The sequence below is a fragment of the Grus americana genome, chromosome 8 (assembly GCF_028858705.1).
Source record: "Grus americana isolate bGruAme1 chromosome 8, bGruAme1.mat, whole genome shotgun sequence".
NCBI lineage: Eukaryota > Metazoa > Chordata > Aves > Gruiformes > Gruidae > Grus > Grus americana.
The window spans coordinates 10,978,918-11,000,007 of record NC_072859.1 but is presented as its reverse complement, the minus strand read 5'-3'; the positions used below and the strand labels follow the sequence as shown (position 1 = coordinate 11,000,007).

General features: G+C 37.2%; 1 protein-coding gene across 3 annotated transcripts; it reads left to right on the top strand.

Moving 5' to 3' along the window:
• Window positions 1-1,412: 1,412 nt before the first annotated feature.
• On the top strand, window positions 1,413-20,935 carry ZBTB41 (zinc finger and BTB domain containing 41). 3 transcript variants are annotated; one of them, XM_054833840.1, is made up of 11 exons: window positions 1,413-1,547; window positions 2,303-3,539; window positions 4,502-4,709; window positions 5,429-5,498; window positions 8,708-8,855; window positions 9,551-9,680; window positions 11,491-11,586; window positions 12,125-12,231; window positions 13,703-13,808; window positions 14,810-14,898; window positions 15,668-20,935. In XM_054833840.1, the coding sequence occupies exons 2-11, from the start codon at window positions 2,417-2,419 to the stop codon at window positions 16,306-16,308; spliced, it is 2,718 nt and encodes a 905-aa protein (XP_054689815.1). In that variant the 5' UTR covers window positions 1,413-1,547; window positions 2,303-2,416; the 3' UTR covers window positions 16,309-20,935. The 3 variants fall into 3 exon arrangements, with proteins under 3 accessions (XP_054689815.1, XP_054689814.1, XP_054689813.1); XM_054833839.1 differs by having other exon boundaries at window positions 1,420-1,547; window positions 2,292-3,539; XM_054833838.1 differs by lacking the exon at window positions 1,413-1,547 and adding an exon at window positions 1,666-2,016 and having other exon boundaries at window positions 2,292-3,539.
• Window positions 20,936-21,090: the final 155 nt, after the last annotated feature.

The window sequence follows — 21,090 nt, the reverse complement described above, 5'->3', positions numbered from 1 at the left end:
TTTTTCCTTATGTATTTCACTCACGGAAACTCATAAAGCACGTAGCTTTGTACTTCAATCCTGAAGGTACTTGCTGTGGAAACAGCGTGACCCAGGAAGCCAGATGCCTGACTAAATCATGTTTTTACGAACTTGCTATTTAGATTAGAGTGAAATGTAAGGCTCAGCTTAAACCTTACGGCGTGTTGCTCTCAGAACTTCCTTTTTCCACACAAAATAGAAAAACTTATTTTTATGGTTTAGGTACAGCTTAACTATGACTCTACAGAAATGAAAGTTGGGCAAGAGCAAGCAACATCCTAAAAGAGCAGATGCCCCAAAGATAAGTGGATTTTTGCCTTCAGTGCAAGAAAACCATAGTAATAGATTGCTCTATTATTACTTACTGATGGCATTGTTTCATCTCAGAAGTAGTAACAATGAAAGAACTGATACTGTTTATTATTTGAAATGATTGAATATTAAAATGTAATTTGATTTTAATGTACTATGCACACAGTATAGCAACAATTAGGAAGTAACAAACGCTTTGAGAATTTTCAGTATTTTTTTTATCGAAAAATGCAACACCTGAAAGTCACGCAGCGTTTGTTATGCCACATGACAACCAGGATCAATTTACAAATTATAAATACCGAACATACGCTGTGGAATACAGTTAAATCCTGTATTAACATAACAGTTCTTCTTTAAAGCTCTCAGAAAAAACAAACTCATTTTTGGTGTCACATTGTCACTAGCAATTAGTTATCTTTGGAAGCCAATAATACAACGAATGGAAGGATGAATGCCTTCCGGTATGCTGATGGACTGCACCCCCAAGCGGGTATTCGCCCGAGCCGCGGGCCTGCTGTCTTTTTGCCATCCGGGAAGCATGAAAACTGGAAATTTCACAAGCACGTACATCAAGTCTTTCAAAATACTCAAGCGAAAGACAAATGCAAAATAACGTTATTGAGAAGAACTATTGGCAGTTTGGAAATTCTGAGTTAGTTGTAATGGACTTCTGTTTAAGCATAATATTCCTTGGTTTTACACAGCACTTTTAAGCACTGAGGTGATCTGAGGCGCGCACACCCGCGCAGCTGTTCCGCACTAAGGGCTGCCGCGCCGAGGCCACACCGAACTTGTTTCGCTGCCCGCCCTGAACTTCCACAGAGGCCGCGGGTGCCGGGCGCTCAGAAACGCCCGTAACGGACACGAGTGGCTCCCCCCTCGCTATGGTTCCCGCTGCCGGCTGTTTCCGGCGCCACCCCGCCGGTGTTGGAAGCAGCGACCCGAGCGCCGAGGAGCCCGGCCCACGAGGCGGGACACCACTCGGACACCCCCGCGTTGAGACCCCGACCCGCCCCGCCGTGGGGGGGGAGGGGGGGGCGGTGCCGCGCCCGCGCATGCTCAGAAGTGGCGCCGTCCTCCCATCACGCCGGCGCATGGGGTGAAGCTGCGCGCGGCGTCGGGACCCGGAAGCGGCGGAAGCGGTTGCGGGTGCGGAGTGCAGCAGCGTTTAGCGGCCGAGCGGGCCCCGGGGAGTGCCCGGCGCTGCGCAGGTGCGTGAGGCCGCCCCACCGGGGCAGCGGGTGGGGACGGGCTGGGGGGGGGGGGAGGCGCGCGGCCATTTTATGTCCCGCTCGGCAGGGGTGGGGGGCGACACGGGAGGGCCCTCGCGACTGCCCCGATGAGGGGGCGGCTTAGCGGCGCCCTCTTTGCCCCCCAGGTCGATGCCGCAGGGTCTCCCCTGGCCGGCCCTCGGCTCCGCGGCGGACCTGCTGACGCTGGGATAAAGGCACCAGCCGCGGTCCGGGCCAAGGGAGGCAGGAGCCCGGCCGCGGACTTGACACTTGGCGGTGACAGGCGCGGGCAGAGGCCGTGCCGGGCGGCCCGGGCAGCCCCGCCGCCCTGGCAAGCGCCGGGCGGGTTTCCGAGCTGCCCTGAGGGGACGGGCGCCCGGCGGGAAAAGCAGAGGGGTTGCTCGCCCTGTTGGGGTTAAACGGAAAGCGAATGTGCTTCGGTGTAATGGTAATAACAACAGTGTACACACATCGCGGGATATTTCACTGGCGCTACGCGTCTGGGAGACGAGCAAAACCAGCCCCGGTCTAATAATAGGTGGTGTCGGTGTGCTTGCCTTGAGTAGCGTTATGCCATGGCCTGGCATGGGAACTGATGGGATTTTAGTAATTTAATAAAAGCTTAAGGAATGCAGGGTAGGTAAAACTAAGAGTGACATACAGAAAGCATTAATAAAAACAAAGGAAGTTACGGTTAAGTGCTAAGAGTAATTTTTGTCATAGTTCTTTTGCAGATAATGAAATTACTGTTACGTATTTTCTCAAGATCGGGAGCAGAACCATGTCTTAACGAGAATTTTTTTGCCAGTCACCTATGAAGCTCCTGATTTTAGAGTTGCACTTCTGCAATGAAGAAGAGGAGACGGCTCGCTGCAAATCTAAACGAAAAGGTTCATCTTGGCCATGAGAAAGATACTTCAGAGCAGATTCTGGTAGTAGACTGTGCACAAGAAATTGTCTCAAAGTCCGCAGAAGTAGCTCCTGGAGATCAGCTTGAATCTTCCCAAGAACTTTCACCATCATCAGAACAAAGAAAGCTCCTAAGCTCATTGCAGTATAACAAAAATCTACTTAAATACTTAAATGACGATAGACAGAAGCATCCATCATTTTGTGATTTACTCATAATTGTAGAAGGAAAAGAATTTAGTGCCCACAAAGTTGTAGTTGCTGTTGGGAGTAGTTATTTTCATGCCTGTTTGAGCAAAAATCCAAGCACCGATGTAGTCACTTTAGATCATGTAACTCATTCTGTCTTTCAGCATTTGCTTGAGTTTCTCTACACCTCTGAGTTTTTGGTATATAAAAATGAAATTCCATTAGTGCTGGAAGCAGCAAAATTTTTAGATATCATAGATGCAGTGAAGTTACTAAATAATGAAAGTGTTTCTAACGTACAGACTGATGTTGTAACTGATGCACCTACATCAGTAGAAACACTCAGTGAACTGACAGGTAAACTATTAAATAGTCATCAGTGCACTTTTTGTGGTCGAAGTTTCTGTTACAAGAAGTCCTTAGAAAACCATTTGGCTAAAGCCCACAGATCCCTTTCACTGGAAAGAAAACATGGGTTAAAAATGGTTGAGAAGGCCGACTTTTCCACTAGACGTTCTACGAGAAACCGTAAATGTCCAGCTAAATTTGATAACAGTGACAATGAAAGTGGTGATGCCTCTGACAGCAATTTGGAAAAAATCAGTTCTGACAAGGAAACATCTGATAGAAGTGAGTTTGAAGACAGTGAAAGTGAATGCAATGCTGATGAAGAGGGACAGGAAGAGGAAATGTCAGGTGAAGATTCAGAGTCTGAAGAACAAAGTGAAAAAGAACAGAATGATACTGAAGAGGGTTCTGAGGCAGTTGATTCAGTGGGAAATATTCCTGAAGGCTTAGCTCCAGTCATCATTCAAAGCAGTAGCAAAAAACTACTGCAGTGTCCCAAGTGTGACAAAAAATTTGATCGTGTAGGTAAGAGCAAGTTAGGTTGATCTCTTTTCCTTTCTACCATATGGTGGTGCTGTTTGTATGGGAAATAAACTGAGGTTTTTGGACACACTGGAAGCCCTTTTCTCTTTACACTTTCATGACTTAGAATTCTAGTTTTATGCTCAAAAAACCCGTGAGAAATAGCATTGAAACAAGTGATACAGAAAGTATTTCTTTATAAGAAATATAAAGTATTGTATTGTATTACTGTAGACAATTAACTTGTATTTTACATTTATGAGCTATAGTACTTTGTTTATCTAACTCCCAGAAGTATGATGCATATTCTACAGAGAAAAAAAATTATGTAGTACAAACCAGAGAGCCTGCTATTGACTTTAGGTAGGTGGATCCTCGGTGTAGGACTGAATTCTATCCTCATAAAAACCCTGGCAAACAGAAGAGATAATAAAAGCATTGTGAAAGAAATGGGAAAGTGGTATTTTTGTTTATGGTAGTATGTTGGGTCCCAAATATAGATCGTTGCAAGGATCTGTATCATTCATTCAGTGTTTTGTTATCTGAAAGCACCTTTAATACCAGGTTGTTGCAAGGCTGTTCCCTGTCCTGAAAAGGTACTTCACAATCAGTGTGATGAAAGACTAGTAGTATAACTTTCAGTACTTAAGAACAGAGTATGCTATAAGGTTGAACAAGAGGGACTTGTAACCCTCATACAGATTTAACAGTAATACAGAGCCCTTTTATTTTTACTCTTTATCTTAAAAATAGTTAAGATGGAAGTGTGTGGAGGAACCTTGGATCAAACGTGTATGTGATCACCGTGCAGTTTTCAGTGGTGTAGAAATCTTTAGATGTGTGTGGAAGGTACTTGGATCTTGACTACATTTGAGAGAGGTATTATAGAACAAACCCCAAATGTGTATATTGTAGGTGATGCCTGACGCAGTTTATGCTAACAGATTTGTTTTGTTGTTTTATAGGCAAATATGAGAGCCATACACGTGTACACACGGGTGAGAAGCCTTTTGAGTGTGATATATGTCACCAGCGCTATTCAACAAAGTCCAACCTGACAGTGCACAGAAAGAAGCACTCCAGTGATACTGACTTTCATAAAAAGGAACACAAATGTCCCTACTGCAACAAGCTGCATGCAAGCAAAAAGACTTTAGCGAAGCATGTGAAGAGGCAAGTATGAGCAAATTTTTCTCACATTTTTGAAGAATTGTTTTTTTCAGTTCAAAAGCAAAGATAAATGTATGTATGCACACAGCATATTCTGCGTTATTTCTATAACTGTTTTTTTCAAATAAATATCTTCTCAAAGGACGTGGGCATTAGCAGTATCAGCTGACCTGCCATAAGGAGTGCATAGGGACTGACTAAATAGCAATAGAGGTTTTATGGGAGTTCTATCTTGCATTTTTACTATAAATTTTAGAATGCTCAGATTAGCTAGCACGGTCAGTCAGAACACAACAGTGTTAATAATTACCTGTGTTGCTTTCAATTTAGAGGAAGAATAAAGTATCTTCTTTGGGTTTAGATGTTGATGATAATAGATGGATAAACCATTTCCATGCAGATCCTTTTAGGTGAATCATTTGTTTATGATAGGTCTGATTATAAGGTATTATTATTTATGTAACACTTTTCTTTCATTGTAAATATCCATAAAGCATTATAATTGAAATTGTCCTCTGTCTTACCAATTGTCGTATGAGATTCTGCAAGAGTCTATAGTCAATGCTGCTTTCCAGTTACTTCTGCCTTTAGAATTGTTTAATGATCTGTATTGTGTTCTGCTAGTTTGATGATCAGCTTTCATGACATGTAAAGTTTAGAGTACGGGGGTGATCTTCATCGTAGAAAGTTGTAATTACTTTCAGCTTCTGTCTTTCTCCTAGGTTTCATCCAGAGAATGTACAAGAATTTCTTTCTATCAAGAAGACAAAGAGTGAAGGTTGGAAATGTGATGTAAGTAATATTTCAGTACTTTTGGTTTTTTATATAGATACTATGCTGTTTTGTGACTTGAATACTTAAGTGAAAATATGGTATGTGTTTCTGTGACATCTCAGTAAGCTTTGTAAGTGATGGTATAAATTTCCTCTTCATGTCCCAATTTAAAGACTGAAATTTATGCTGTGTGTACAGCTTGTGACCGAGTAGATCATTCATGTGATCAGCTATTACCATTGTTAAAATACATCAATTTGCAGATTATTAGACTGGAGTGTTATGAATACTTTAAAAACGGAGTATTTGCTCTCCCATTAATTATGCATATCAAACACTGACCAAAAAGTATACCTTTTTTGAAGGCTCTCTCAATAGTGAGGAAAATACATGTTAAATATGAAACACTTTCTCATTTAGCTGTATATGCACATCAAGAGACTTGTAAATTTGTACTAAATTCATCTCTAGTTATAAAATCATAGAATACTTTCCTTGCTTTTCCCCAGGAGCGTTATATGTGTAAAACTACATCTACTCTAAAAAGCACTTTGTAAAATTTCCATTCTCTATCTCTGCTGCCAAATAACGTTTTAAGGTTTCAAATATGGGGTTTTGTTGGGTTTTTTTAAGGGAAATAAGGTTTGAGTTTTTTTCAGGGCAGCTGTTTTGTTTATGCAAACTTTTATATGCCCCATATGTCTGTAATGTTAGGTGCTGTAACAATTACTAATCTTGTTTATGAACTTCAACTTATAACCATGTAGTAGGAGGTTGGGAGATGTCAAGTGTAGGAATTCGTAGCGTTCATCTGGTGGTGATGGTACCATGGTTGGAGATACTACGTGGTTGACTAAAGGGTGTTACCTTCCAGATGAAGTTATGTTGTATGAACATATTGCAGATTCTGTTTGTTACTAGATAAGAAACATTTTAATAGTGGCAATCAACTGTGCAACATTGTTGATGTTCATTTCTTGGAAAGTACTCTTACTAGATGAATGGTTTGGTAAATTGGGTAAAATTTGGTAAAGTAGGCCTATGTGAACCTTATGAAGTTCAACAAGGCCAAGTGCAGGATCCTGCACCTGGATCGGGGCAACCCCTGGTATCAGTACAGGCCAGGGGATGAGGGGGTTGAGAGCAGCCCTGAGGGGAAGGACTTGGGGGTACTGGCAAATTAAAAGCTGGACATGAGCCAGCAATGTGCGCTTGAAGCCCAGAAAGCCAACCATATCCTGGGCTGCATCAAAAGCAGTTGTGACCAGCAGTTTGAGGGAGGTGATTCTGCCCCCCTACTCCGCTCTTTTGAAACCCCACCTAGAATACTGCGCCCACCTGTGGGGTCCCCAGTATAGGAAAGACATGGACCTGTTGGACCTAGTCCAGAGGAGGGCCATGAAGATAATTAGAGGGCTGGAGCACCTCTTCTATGAAGACAGGCTGAGAGAGTTGGGATTGTTCAGCCTGGAGAAGAGAAGGTTCCGTGTAGACCTTACAGCAGCCTTCCAGTACCTAAAAGGGCCTACAGGAAAGCTGGAGAGGGACTTTTTAGTCAGGCCTGTTGCAACAGGACAGGGGATAATGGGTTTAAACTAAAAGAGGGTAGATTTAGACTAGATATAAGGAAGAAATTTTTTACAATGAGGGTGTTGAAGCGCTGGAACAGGTTGCTGAAAGAGGTGGTAGATGCCCCATCCCTGGAAACATTCAAGGCCAGGTTGAATGGGGCTCTGAGCATACTGATCTAGTTGAAGATGTCCCTGCTCATTGCAGGGAGATTGGACTAGATGACCTTTAAAGGTCCTTTCCAACCCAAACTATTCTGTGATTAAACTCCACTTTGTAGTTTGGTTGGGGTTTTTTTTGCTTGCAAATTTTAATTTTATGTTAAGTAGAAGTTTTTAAAAAGTGAGCTGCTGGTCTTGTAGTGCTCATGTGCATTGAAAATGAACTTGAATTGAAAGCAGGAGTAGAATTTTAGCTTTTGTAGTAGTTGGAGAACCCTCAGGAGCTGTGACTTTGTTTTCAGGTTGTTTAGGATGTTCTGAGGGCTGAGGTGCCACAGATGTAAGCTGCAGGATTTCTTCAGGTTGGTGGTTTATGCTGTAGCCCATGTGTGAACACCAGGATTTGGTGACCATACTTTAATCCTTGAGGAACATGAGCGAATTCACAGAAACAGTAGAGTATTAATAGTAAAGAAAAGCAGGAAGGCTATTATACTTTTTAGAGGTATGGGATTTTCTTACACTTAGATTAATGAGTTTGTAAACAAATAAAGCTGTTGCTTCTGATTTCCTGAGGCTAAAAGAGTGTTATTCAGGTGCGCTCTGAGAAACTGATTGCACTTTAATATATGGGAGTTAGGTAGTACTAAATTCAGATATTATAAACAATGGCAACAGTTTCACAGTGGAATCAGTGAGCGCCATGTTATGTTAAAGCATAGGACCCTGACGTTAAATTGTAATACCTAGTTTAAATGCCTGAATTTGAGCTGTGGCTTCAATTCTTTAATTGAACTGCATGCTTACTTTAATGACTACAAATAATTCTTGTACATTTAGGCTTTGATTAATCTGAAAGCAGTACTAAAAAGCTCACATAATTTTAACATTGTGAAAGTTCTGTATCTCTGAAATATATTTTGAGCTATATTTCTTTGTTGGTATTGGCATTTTTTCTTTAATACACGCTATTGGAGAATTTTCCCACAGGAAATAAAGGAACAGGTATGACTCTAGTTCTACAGGAGCTTATACTCCAACAGCTTTTACCACAGTCCAACTGAGCTGTTTCTGCATCTGAAACCAAGCCAAAGCTGTTTGTTTTTTTTCTGTTGGGATATTTTCTGCTGAGTTACTGTTGAAACATCCTACGGAAAGAGTCTGGTGAGGGCTGGAGTCAGTAGAACGAAGAGTGGGTGGAACATGTAACTGTGTGCAGGAGCTGCCAGTAGTTTGGTTTAGGCTGCCATGGATCAGCATCCTAATTTATATAGTGCAATCTAATAGGGTTTGTGTAGAACACAGATTTTTTTTTTTTTTTTTTTTTATGTTGACTGCAAGGCTGTACAAGTTGGGATAGAGTATGCTTTTGAATAATATGTGTTTAATCTTACATTGCTGCAGAGAGCAGATGAACTAAACTGTTAGAGTTTATGAATAGGAAAAAATAGCTATTTATGACTGATGTGTCTTTGACAAAGTGTGTTATCATTTTAGATTTGTAAGAAGTCTTTCACTCGAAGACCTCATTTAGAAGAGCATATGATCCTTCACTCTCAGGATAAACCCTTTAAGTGTACCTACTGTGAAGAGCACTTTAAATCCCGCTTTGCAAGACTGAAACATCAAGAAAAATTCCATCTCGGTATAGAAACCTCCTTCTGACATGTAAACAATAGATTTCAAGTAAAATCTTCCTCCATTATTGTATATCCTGATCAGTCTGGTTTCCACCCCATGTCCTTTTCCAGTTTTGTGGGGGAGTTGGTTTCGGGGGTTTTTTGTTGGTTGTTTTTTTACTTTTCTGTTCAGCTGTCTTTTTGAGGCACTGTACTGTACCTAAATAAATGAAAAATTTTGGGCAGGAAGAAGAATTAAGGTTAGTTTTCTTTTAAAACTTGCATCAAATTGGTTCTCAGCTATGGAGTCAGATTCTTAGTGAAGTTTTCCAAAGACCTTTTTCTTTCTTCCTGAAGTATTCCAAAGACTTCTTTTATTACTACTAATTATTTCTACTGGATAGGAACTAGATGGGTGGTAGTAATGGGAATTTGGTTTTTCAAACAGTTTAAGTGGGCTTAATTATTTTTTTCTATTAATTCTAAATTTTTGCTTTACAACCATGAAACTTGCCAAAATACCAAGTATTAAAAATAATTTATCCAAGCAAAAAGTGCACAAAGTCTAATTAAAGTATGCTGACTACTAAACATTAATCATTTGTTAGACAAAACTTTTGTTTTGTAAATTGATCAGGGTTTTTTCACAAGTAACCAGTCTGTGCATCTTGTTTGGCTTAACTGACAGTTAATAATACTATGTGTGTCTGTCTCCTTGTAGGGCCTTTTCCTTGTGATATTTGTGGCCGCCAGTTTAATGATACAGGAAATCTGAAACGCCATATAGAATGTACTCATGGAGGAAAGAGAAAATGGACATGTTTCATCTGTGGGAAATCCGTGAGGGAACGGTAAGGAGTTGCACGACTGCTTGACCTTCAGCAGAACAGACAAATATATAGCATGCTTTGTTCGATTCTGAAAATGTTTCAGCTTTGAGATTTTAACATAAATGAGACCGTTTCAGAGGGCTAGTGTATTAAAAGGTAGTGTATCAGAGGGCTCATGTATCACGGGTAGCATGTGATTTTCTGATGATCTCTAAAATTAAAGAGTGACAAGCGTAGGTAATTAGTTATGAGGCAGAATTGTATTAAGAAAGTCTTACCTCTGATTCACTTCGGGTTCCTGCGTTGTGCAAGCATGTCTTGCATTTGTTTGGGAAAGAGTTTTCTGCCATAGGTATTTTGTTAATAATGCTGATAAGGATAGGAAGATGAGGAATACTGGTGAGAATCACTGAGAAGAAATTGGACTTTACAAATATGGTTTCATGGAAGATGGACTAATACTGATAACTTTTGCTGCTGCTTCTTTAAATGGAGGGGAAAATGTTAATTTAGTGCTTTGTAAAGTGGAAACTGTAAAAGTTGGCTAATAAAGTCTAGTATACAGAATTGCTGTTCTACACATATGAGGGAAAAAAATGTGCATTTTAAATGGTTGTTAACATGGCTTCAGCACAGTTGTCTTGCACTGCTCTATAAAGGAGATCTTTTAAGTTTTCCAAATGGTGATTTATGTTTAGGTTCTGAAACAATAAGCCTTACAGGTTTTTTTTTATTTTACTATTATTTTAATGGAATACAGCTTCATCTCGATAACTGTGGCTAAGATTCTAGTTATGTTCTATTTGGGGAATATGAAAAGATCTGAGTTTGTGTACTGTAGTATGTTTTCTTGATTTTTAATCTTTTGTCCAATGACTGGCGAAGACCCCTGGAAGTATTGTAAGAGGAAGATTTATCCCTAATAGATTTTGTTAGTGGTGTGTATTTTCTAGTAGTTTGGTCAATAGATTATGTGCGTGTTAAAAGAAAATGTACTATGCAATAATAACAAGCTATAAAGCACAGATAATTCTATAAAGCTCACTTTGAACTGCAAGAAGAATTTCTGATTAAAAAAGTCAGTATGTTTACACACTTCAAGTTTCATTTACATTATGTAAGGCAGTTGAATATTTAAATGTTGCTCTCATTAGAAAAGATAAATTTTTTGTGTAAAGCATAAAAAATATCTTTGATATTAATATTTATAATAAGTACTGAAAGGAGATCAAAGAATTTTCTCTTTTTGTTTAGTTCACACACTTACCAGCTGTGTATACAGTAAATTTTATTGTCAGATTCCTTTGTTTGAGAGGAATTTTCACCTGCATGCACTTTTTTTTTACATGGGAAAGGTGATAGGAAAAATAGACTTACATATGTACATGTATGTATGTGTGTATAAATGTGTATCTATTAAAATAAGCCCTGTGCTGAGTTAAGTTAAATTAACATCCATGATCTAGATTTCCTTCAAGTTTGACTTTAGAGCTCTGGCTTTATACATGTAGTAACAAGGAAATTATTACATAGAAAATAGTGTCGAAATTCATGTTTTCTTTAATGTACGTTGTCCAAATGTATGTTGGGATGATGTTTTGTTTCTTTGTCTATGTTGTTTTTAGACACAGCTGGTTCAATAAATAGTAGATAGGTTGCCATACTGCCTTTGAATGTATGTATATGTGTGTGTACCTGAATAAATTGATGCAGTTATTTGGATATATTGTGGTCCATCAGAGTTAAAGAAATTGAGAAATTAGTAGTCTGTTTCACTTTAAAGTGGCAGTGACATTGCTTAAAATTAAATTTTACTGCCTTTGTTAAACAGAACAACTTTAAAAGAACATCTGAGAATTCACAGTGGAGAGAAGCCTCATCTTTGCAGTATTTGTGGGCAGAGTTTTCGTCATGGAAGCTCTTACAGGTACAGATTTTTATTAAATCAACTGCTAAACTGTCTCACTTATTTGGTGATATATATGTATACACAGTTATGTTATCAATGTAATTCTTGGTAATGTATGTGTTTTGATTTATTCCAACTCTGAGCATTGGTAAATGCTTTAAATGTGCTTATATATTGAAAATATATTAATAACCTGTGAGAAGTAATTTAATTTTTAATACAAGACATTAGTGGTTTAAACACAGACAGAATCCCATACAAATCTTGTATCAAAGTTGACTTTCTTGCACATCTAAAACTTTTGCATCTTTGTTATTCAAAGAGAAAATCGGTGGAGGACTTAAAATATCCTGCTAAATTGTCAGATATAAGAGTTTAGTTCTGTTCTCTCTTCCTTTCTAAAAGAGTTTAAGTATACCTCAACTGAAAGTTACTTCCTGATATTTGTGTGAAGCATTAAAGAGTCTGTTTTCTGGTATTTTGCATTGAATTAGCAGTACAGGTTATGTTAATAAAATTATATTGTATGGTTATATTTATGACTATAAATACGCAGACTTCATCTAAGAGTCCACCATGATGACAAGAGATATGAATGTGAAGAATGTGGGAAGACATTTATTCGGCATGACCATCTGACAAAACACAAAAAAATACACTCAGGTAGGCATTTTCTTTGAAAATTGGCTTTGAAATTACTATTTTGAAATAAGATCAAATAAAAAATTAATTATGGTTTTTTTTCAGTACATGCAATGTTTTAGGCCTGATAGAAGTTCCTGTCACTATTTTTAAGGTCTACTAAGGTAGAGTTAATCTTACATGTTTTCAAGGTTTAAAAGCCAAGTGTTTCCTCCATGTTAACATAGAAAGCCAAGGGACAGTCAAAAACATGTAACAGTGAATTGCTTTAAAAATAATAATAAAAAAAAAGCAAAAGTGAAAAAGGAGGATTTTTTAATGAGTTCAGATTTCTTTTTTTTAATAGCAATTGTATGAAACATTATTACCAAAACACAGAAGAAGCTGTCGCAGTCTCTGTCAAAGTTTGTACACTGATCACTTTAATCAAGAACATCAAAGAGGTGTTTCTGAAGTCTCTGCTATGGGAAAGAGAGAAGGAAGGAAGGTAGTGGGAGTCAACCCTGAGAACAGCCAAATGGGGATGATCCGGAAGAAGAAAAAAAAAAAATGTTTCTGTTGCACTGAGAGCAGAAAGGTTATCAAATGTATAGGAAGAGTAAAGATTCACTAGGGACTTTTCTTTTTTCAGAACAAGATCCAAAGGGAATGTGGCCTTCTAGGAGGCAAGATACTTTCTAGGCAGCATGAAAATATGAAAGTGATCAGAGTCTAAACTTCCTGAGCCTTTATTTTAAAGGACAGCTTCTTTTTTGGTGTTTGAAATCATAATGTCTGCTATAAAATAAAGAAATCTCTGAAAACTCAAGTACAAAAAAAAAAAAAAAATCCTCTTTTCTACTCTATTTGCTTTTCCCCCCTCTAGAAAGTTACATTCTTTGACTGTCCACACTCCTCCTACTTACATGAGAAGAAATATTCTGCCACTTTGTGGAAGATCTCAAGATGACTAAAAAGAATCAAGATACTTTTAAACAGCAGCATAAAAGAAAAAGGTAACTATGTAAACTAGGATAATTAAAAAGATAAATACTGTGATGTAATTTTAAGTTCTAAAATTTAGTAGGTGAAAATAATTGGTATGTTTAAATAAGCTTCTCTTTTAAAACCCCTGAATTATTGAAGATGTCACATTTTGGGTCATACTGAAGAGAGTAGATTCCTAGTCATTCACTTGTACCTTTCATACAGTGGGGGTTTGGGGAAGTGTCCCTTAACTCATGGACATGGATTTCTTTGTAGAAATGACAATTGGTAATAGTTATATTCGACAAGTGGTAAAAATCCTTAATCTGGTAGAACCAACCTACTTCCTGAATTTTGTTGTTTGATAACAGAGAATCGTTTTCTGAGTAAGGTATGGAAAAGCTTGATTGGCTGGACTTTGTGAACATGGATCTACTGTGTGTCTTACAATTACAGCTCTTAGGCATTTAATAAGATTATAATTCCAGAAGATGTAACTAAAATTTATTGCATTTTGCCCTTGTAGGTGAAAAAGCACATCAGTGTGAGGAGTGTGGAAAATGTTTTGGCCGTAGAGATCACCTTACTGTTCATTATAAAAGTGTTCATCTAGGAGAAAAAGTTTGGCAGAAGTAAGTGTGGTGGATTTATAACTGAGTAAATACTTCTGTACTGTAATTGATTTTGCTGGGACTTGCATGTTTGTGCAGAATTCTAGTAATCCGTGGGTTCTGTCATGCCTGTTACCTTAGTCTTGATAAGATATCATTATGGTTTGAAGTAGATGTCAGAAAATTGCCTTCATAATTTAAGCAAGATATTTTCTTTGAACCATAATTAAGTGAATAAAATAAAATTTGATCCTTTTTTATGTTTTTAATGTTAGCTGTCTCAGTGTTGTTCTAAATTGATGGTTTGCTGTAATACTGTCATTGCAGACTAGTTAAGACTGAATTATTAGACATCATGTAAGCACTGTGAAAACTATCCCACACTTAGGTATTTAGAAGCTGGTAGCAGGTTAGTGGCTCTGAAAGTAGGTAAGAAACCCAAGTTATGTCTATAAATTGAAAATGCAATAGGGTTTTTAATTCTTGAGCTCCAAATATAAGCTTTTCAGAGATTTGTCAAATAAACTGAGACCTAGTTGTTTTTCAAATAATGTGTTTTAACTGCCTGTATTCATTAGCATTGTGTAGAAGCCATTACAGATGTGTCTCTGTTGAAAGTATAGTACATTGTCTGCTTATTCTCTTTGTTTTATGTTGGTAGCCAGTAGCCTAAACCATGCCTAGTACTTTATGGCATAATTCTGCCAAAGTGAAAGCCTCTTGTGGTTGTTGGACAAAACTGGATATTTTGGGGGTCAGAAAAGAAGTTTTAGTGGCTTTTGCACTTTGAATGCTAAGTGCCAAACCCAGCAGAGAATAAAATTGAATATCAAAAATAATCTTATTGACCTTATTGGTATGCAGATGCCAGGAAATATGAACATAAGTGAGGAAATTTGGAAACTTTGATATTCAGCTATTTTGCAATTAAATATTTCAGAAAGGACTGTGCACATAGCTTCATTGTTAGTTGGTTTATAAAAAAAAAGTATCTAATATGAAATGTCTTTTCTTCTTTAAAGATATAAAGCAACATTTCACCAGTGTGAAGTCTGTAAGAAAGTTTTTAAAGGGAAATCAAGTTTGGAAATGCATTTTAGGACACATTCAGGTAAAAGTAAAATAACCCCCAACAAAACCACAAAACATGTAGGAATGTATTTTTTATGCATCAACATTGATGGAATTATTTAATTCATTATGGTGATTGAGCATTCAGGGCAAGAGTAGCAGGAAGCAGCAACACTTTTTATTCTCTCTCAAATGTTGGTCGTTCCTGAATACTACCTTCTGAATGCATCATTTGATATATTGATAATCCTCATCACAGGTTTGTGGTATGCTCTCTACACTGCTTCCTTTCGTTTACTGGTGTATGTTCTTGCCAAATTTGCCCAGACCTTCTAATCATTTTGTGGTCCAGAGAATACTACATTTCAAGTGGGAATCTAAACAATGATTTGAAATCCCTTTGGAAAGTTTATGTTCTTACGTGTTTGACTTTGTTTTTCCTGCATTATGTTTAGGGAACTCATTGTCCTTTAGAAATGTTTAGAAGTACAAATTGAGCTCATTTAATACCAGTATAACAGTTTAAAGACTGTTCTTTTTTATTCAGTTTATATTCTGATTGTGTACCTGACAGAAATCCAAAGTATTGAGAGAATTGTATGTAAGGAGAAGAGTATGCAAATATAACTTCTAAACAAACTTCTAATGGCTCCCTTGATTCCAAAATTGGTGCTAAATGTATGCTCTTTGTTTTCAGTAAAATTGTTTTATACTAGGTCTCTATGCTATAGTCCATGTATGTATTTGTATATTTATGTGTGACATGGTGTTACTCAGAATAACTAATTCTTACTTGTCTGTCTTTACAGGCGAGAAACCCTACAAATGTCAAATCTGTAATCAGTCCTTTAGAATTAAGAAGACATTAACAAAGCACATGGTTATTCATTCAGATGCTCGCCCTTTTAATTGTCAACACTGCAATGCAACATTTAAACGAAAAGACAAGCTGAAATATCATATTGATCATGTTCATGGATCAAAGGCTGCAGAAGAGGCATTGACATCTTCAGAGGAAAAGCTGGTCTCTTTACCAGTGCAGTACACCTCTGATGACAAAGTTTACCAAACTGAGGCTAAACAGTATGTGGAACAGTCCAAAGCATATCAATCAGAAGCCAAAACTTTGCTACAGAATGTATCTACAGAAGTATGCGTGCCTGTGACTCTGGTACCAGTTCAGATGTCTGATCCACAAGCTGATCTAGTACAGCATACTACTCAGTCACATGGCATTCTTCCTCCACAACCTGAGCAGACAGATTATCAACGAGCAACAGATCTATCATTTCTAGAGAAATATACTCTTACTCCACAACCTGCAAATATTGTTCATCCTGTAAGGCCTGAGCAAATGTTGGATCCTAGAGACCAGTCATATCTTGGAACTTTACTGGGGCTCGATACAGCTCCTACTGTACAGAATATTTCAAACAATGAACACTCATGATCAGACCATAACATTCCACCTAATTTACTAAGCCATTAGCCTACAGAAGGCTGATATGGCAATTAAGATTTATATTTTATATTTTATTTGGACTCATGAGTCTTCTGCATAGTTTTGGAAAAACAGGTTTGTTTACATAATATTTGAACATTTAGGCACATTTTGATGCATACTGAAAGAGTGTTTCTTGTGATTTTAAGAGTTTTTAAAAATCTTATAGATGGTCTTTTAAAAATTATGCTCTGAAATATCTTAAGGATAGTGGCTGAAAAATGTAATTACATATCTGGCTATTAATTTTAAAAAAAATTGGTTGCCTTTCTGCATCTCACTCTGAGTTAATGTTTTAAGTGTTCTAGCATTCTGGAAGAATGAGGAGTATATCAGATTCATTAAAAGTTGTAAGGGCAGGCAGGGATATGAAACACAAACTTTGAATTATGTTTCACATCAAAATTAAAATATAATTTTACTTGAACCCTCAGGCGTTTTTGGAGGGTTTTAAAGTCTGCCGGACTCTGGAGCCTAGCCAATGGACATAGGAACTAGATTCTTCTGAAAAGTGATTCAGATATTTTATGAAGACACTAAATAGGGTGTTTGGTCATCCCCCTGAGTATAATTAGGCTGCTTAAATTTGGCCTCTTAATTCTTTCTTGATCTCTAATACTGAATTAGGTGGGAAGATCTAGACAATAGTGTTGTCTAATTTTCTACAGCTAGTCGTATATAATTTTAATATGCATTTTTTCTTGCTTTCTCAATCTTGTCTTCTAAAGTGTGCCCCACACTCTAACTTTGAACGAAATGGGAGTATTTGCAAGATCATTTTGATCTATGAACAGTCATAAAGGATTGGCATGGTTTATCCTTGTTAGAGCATAAGTTATAACAGGGTGCCATGTTGGCACGCCCATTTTCAGGTTCTCTGTGATAGTGAAGAAATTTAAAGACTATTATTTCCAGAACAGTACTCAACTTCTATTTAAAAAAAAAAAAAATCAGTAATTATAAATCTCCTGTGAGTTGCTAATGAAATTGTTTGTTTCTCACTTTCTTGTACTGCGTTTATAAAACAAAGTTGAGCTCTTTAGAGTATTTTATGTCTTTATTTTTAGCTTTTTCTTTACTAGACATAAGGGTTTTTTCCAAAAGAACCATTTTGAACTACAAGTCTAGTGTAATTCACCATGAAATCTAGTATAATTTAACCTCATCAAGCTTTCTATTTTAAGCCTACTTTAAAAATAATTATTCTGTGTTTGTTTGGTGAATATTATGCCAAAGAAAGTATTTGAAGTAATTTCATAATCTTCATTGTTCCTCACAAGAATTATGTATTAAGGCAAAATTTTCCCCAGTTTTCCCTATTTTTAAATTATTATCTTAAAGAAACTTTACAATGGGAAACAGGATGCGTGTGTATTATTCTGTTAAATTTATCCAGTGATCTGAGCACAAGTGATCTGTGGTGAAAAGCTCATGTATCATCCCAGTTCTATAAACTCTAAATGGCACGGATCATTTTAAATCGTATTCAAATACTTTGATGTCAGATTGTTTTAATCCCCGTCTACTTCAGTGTTGAGCAGTTTGCAGGAAAGGGGCCAGAGCTGCCTGAATGTTCATATTTTGAAGCTTGTACCCTAATGGATTCTTAACCTAAACACACCAAAGATTTCTGTTAGCTGTTAAATAGTGGCAGAGTTATAGAATTTTAAGTGTTACCAATATTTAAATAGGACTTAGCCAAAGAAGCACAATAGAAGTCCTAAACTTTAAAAGTTCAGTTTCTAAAACAGGACTACATGTGTTTAACTGTTCTATGTTTGTATCTCTAAAGTAAAATTTAGAGCTGTGCTCTGGGAATGTTCAGACTGACATGCTGTAAATATCTCTGGCAAGAAGCTGAATACTAGCAAATATACAGCAATAAATGAGGCCATTGAATGCCACCTTCTGAAAGGACACTATCAAGTACTACCCTTCCTGCTTTCTAACTCCACCTTCATCTCTTCTCATAATAAAACTGTTTCTGTCATCTTTACACTCCGTGGCTTGAAAACTGCATTTTTATGTGTAGTTTTCAGGTCAACATGTATGTATCATATTCATATTACCACATGTGGATGTGAAACATGATTTTCAGCATTTGTAATTGTGCCGTTAAAAATAACCCAACATCAATGGTGTCAGTGCAGTTCTCAGACTAAAAAGCCTAACTCTGTTGTTTCTTGTCTTTTCTGTCCTATGGTAGAAAAAAGCGTTGTAGGATTTTGACAAAACAGTGGCTTAAAAATAGTTTGTAATTTTTGCTTTTAAAATCCAGTCTGTTCGGAAGGCACTCTAGGAAAGTACTAAAATGGAATTTGGAGCATATATACTTGATAATGTCCTTTTTAAAATTCTTTCATGATTGTGCCTTTTATATATATTCTGAATAATGGCTTTTTCTGTAGTTCAGTTGATCATTCAGAAACCATTAAGGTCAATATCTTCCAGAGGGCTTCATAGTTTTGGGCGCCCAACAAGAAACAAATTATAAAAGGACTTGTTTTTGAGAAAAACAAGCACTATCTTTGTTGTTTGGGTGACCAGAATTGCTAGTCATTCCTGGAAAAGATGACCTACTAGTTCTTTGGCATTATTTTATTTGCAGATAACCCTACTAGTTAGTGTTTTTACCTGCTGGTCAGGCTGGATCATTGCCAGTTGACAGTGAAATAAAATAGGAAAGCTTAGGTGCTAGATACATAGTTTTTATTTTTTTAATATCATGAGCTATAATTCTTATGGATTTACATCTATTTAAAATTCATATATGAGCAAAGTAAATTTTCATGGGCTGGTACTTCATTTGGTAGGTGGAAGTAGCTGATCTCTGCTTGATGGAGGTCAGTTCCTCTTAAGAGGACTGGAGCTGAAGGGCAGAGATCTGTACCTCACAGCTCCATGGGTTGAAATGCCGTTGGTGTCTGGTACCCCCATTTTAATATGTATATGTACTCAGCCAAGAGTGCATGTCCTGTTGACCTGGAGGGTGCTTTTACAATAAAGGCTATGTTTTATCTGGCAGTCACTGACTCAGTTGACCATTTGTCGCCAAAGAAGGAAGAAGCAGGTCTCATAAAAATATCTCTAATGAATGATCAGTGGCACATTGCAAAAAGTTGGTCTTTTCCACGTGCTGACCTTTGGGGAGAAGAGTGGAGGCCGTGTTAGTACTCCTAACTGCTGCGTGGTTCTGAGAACTTACTGCACTTGTTCTGTTTAAACGTTGAATTCTGTTCTTTTTTGCTGAACAAATTTCTGGTTCTTGACTGGGTTACTGCCTTTAATTCTTTAAGTGGATTTTATGTTCAGTTTATTTATTTATATTGGAATTTCCTCTTTGAGCACTGACACTTTTCCTACAGAGGTATGGCTCTCATGGGTTCTTTTTATGCTGAACATCAGTAATTGTAATGGTGATGATATATCTTCTGTAAGGCTGTGGTTTCCTTAAAAAATATAGCGCTACTTTAGTCTGGATTATAATTCGGGTAGTTATTTTTTAAATATGGGTCATGCCAGAACACAAAGACAAAGGATTGATTTGGTATTATCAAAAAGTTAAGCTTATTTCCCTAGTAACAAATGCAAAAGAGCATCCGGAGCTCTGCAGAGTGATTCAAAGGAGTCACCCTCGTAACGTGTTTGATCGAACGTGAAATGCGTTATGGAGTGCTTAAGGAATAAATGACAGAATAAATGACCCTCAAGTTTTCAAATTTAAAATAATTTCTGTGTAGAAGTTCATGAATGTAGAATTATGAATGAATTCTGAGAAGCTATTGTAGATTAGCTTCCCCCCCCCCGAAAACAATAAAAAAGATGTGAATTTTTTCTATATTGAGCATACATGCATAACTGATCCAGATTGCATGTTCTCCATATGACCGAAGCTTAAGGGAAGTAGAGTGCATTTATCTGTAGGTCCTTGTGACTGCTGTCCCAGGTGATCTTTTCCTACAGTATCATCTCGCAGGGATTTGGTTGTTTCAGGGTGTGCATTGAAGAATGGCACTGGCAGAATATAATGCAGGGCGGTCACTCTGCTTAAGCCCATAAGGATCTTTTTCATGATTCATAAGAAATGTTTTGGTTTAAAAGGATTTGATGGATTAAAGGTAACAATGGTAATTTTTTTTTTTTAATCCCCCATAACCATTTTGATCATATTTAAATGTTAGTCCTTTTATATGAAAGAATAAGGTGAAATAAACCCAATATTTTGTCACTGGTATATGAGATAATGTGTTTTAAATGTGATCTGTATAGGTTGATATTTTAGATGGAAGTCTTTAAGTAAAGTTGTCTTTTTAGGGGAAATTCTTTGCTGTAAGGAAAAGTTGGGAAGTGTACTGTAAATGTAGAAGTACTCGGTCCTATGTGTAATTTTGTTATGGAAAAGTAAAGTTCTTTTGTCTTAACATTGCTTGCTTCACAGGATTTCTTGCAGGGGTGCTTGTGCTAAGTTGATTTCTGCCCCCCCCCCTTTTTTTTAAACAGCATGGAAACACAGTATTCTGTATATCTTTCAGTTTTAAAGCTCATGAAAGATAAACAGATGAGGCAATTTTTTTCATCACAAGTTGTGTGTGTCTCATTCTACTTTTTATTTTAAAATATTTTGTAAATTAAATTTATTTAGAAAAATACTTGGCTTTGCTTGTTTGGTTTTGGGTTTTTTTTGTTGGAGGGGTTTTTTTTGGGGGGGGAGGTTTTGTTTTTTATTTTTAG

Coding starts and splice junctions, on each gene's coding strand:
- ZBTB41 (XM_054833840.1), top strand. CDS start 2,417: ATGAAGAAGAGGAGACGGCTCGCTGCAAATCTAAACGAAAAGGTTCAT. Junction 4,710..5,428: donor TTAGCGAAGCATGTGAAGAG/GCAAGTATGAGC, acceptor TCTTTCTCCTAG/GTTTCATCCAGAGAATGTAC. Junction 8,856..9,550: donor TCAAGAAAAATTCCATCTCG/GTATAGAAACCT, acceptor GTCTCCTTGTAG/GGCCTTTTCCTTGTGATATT.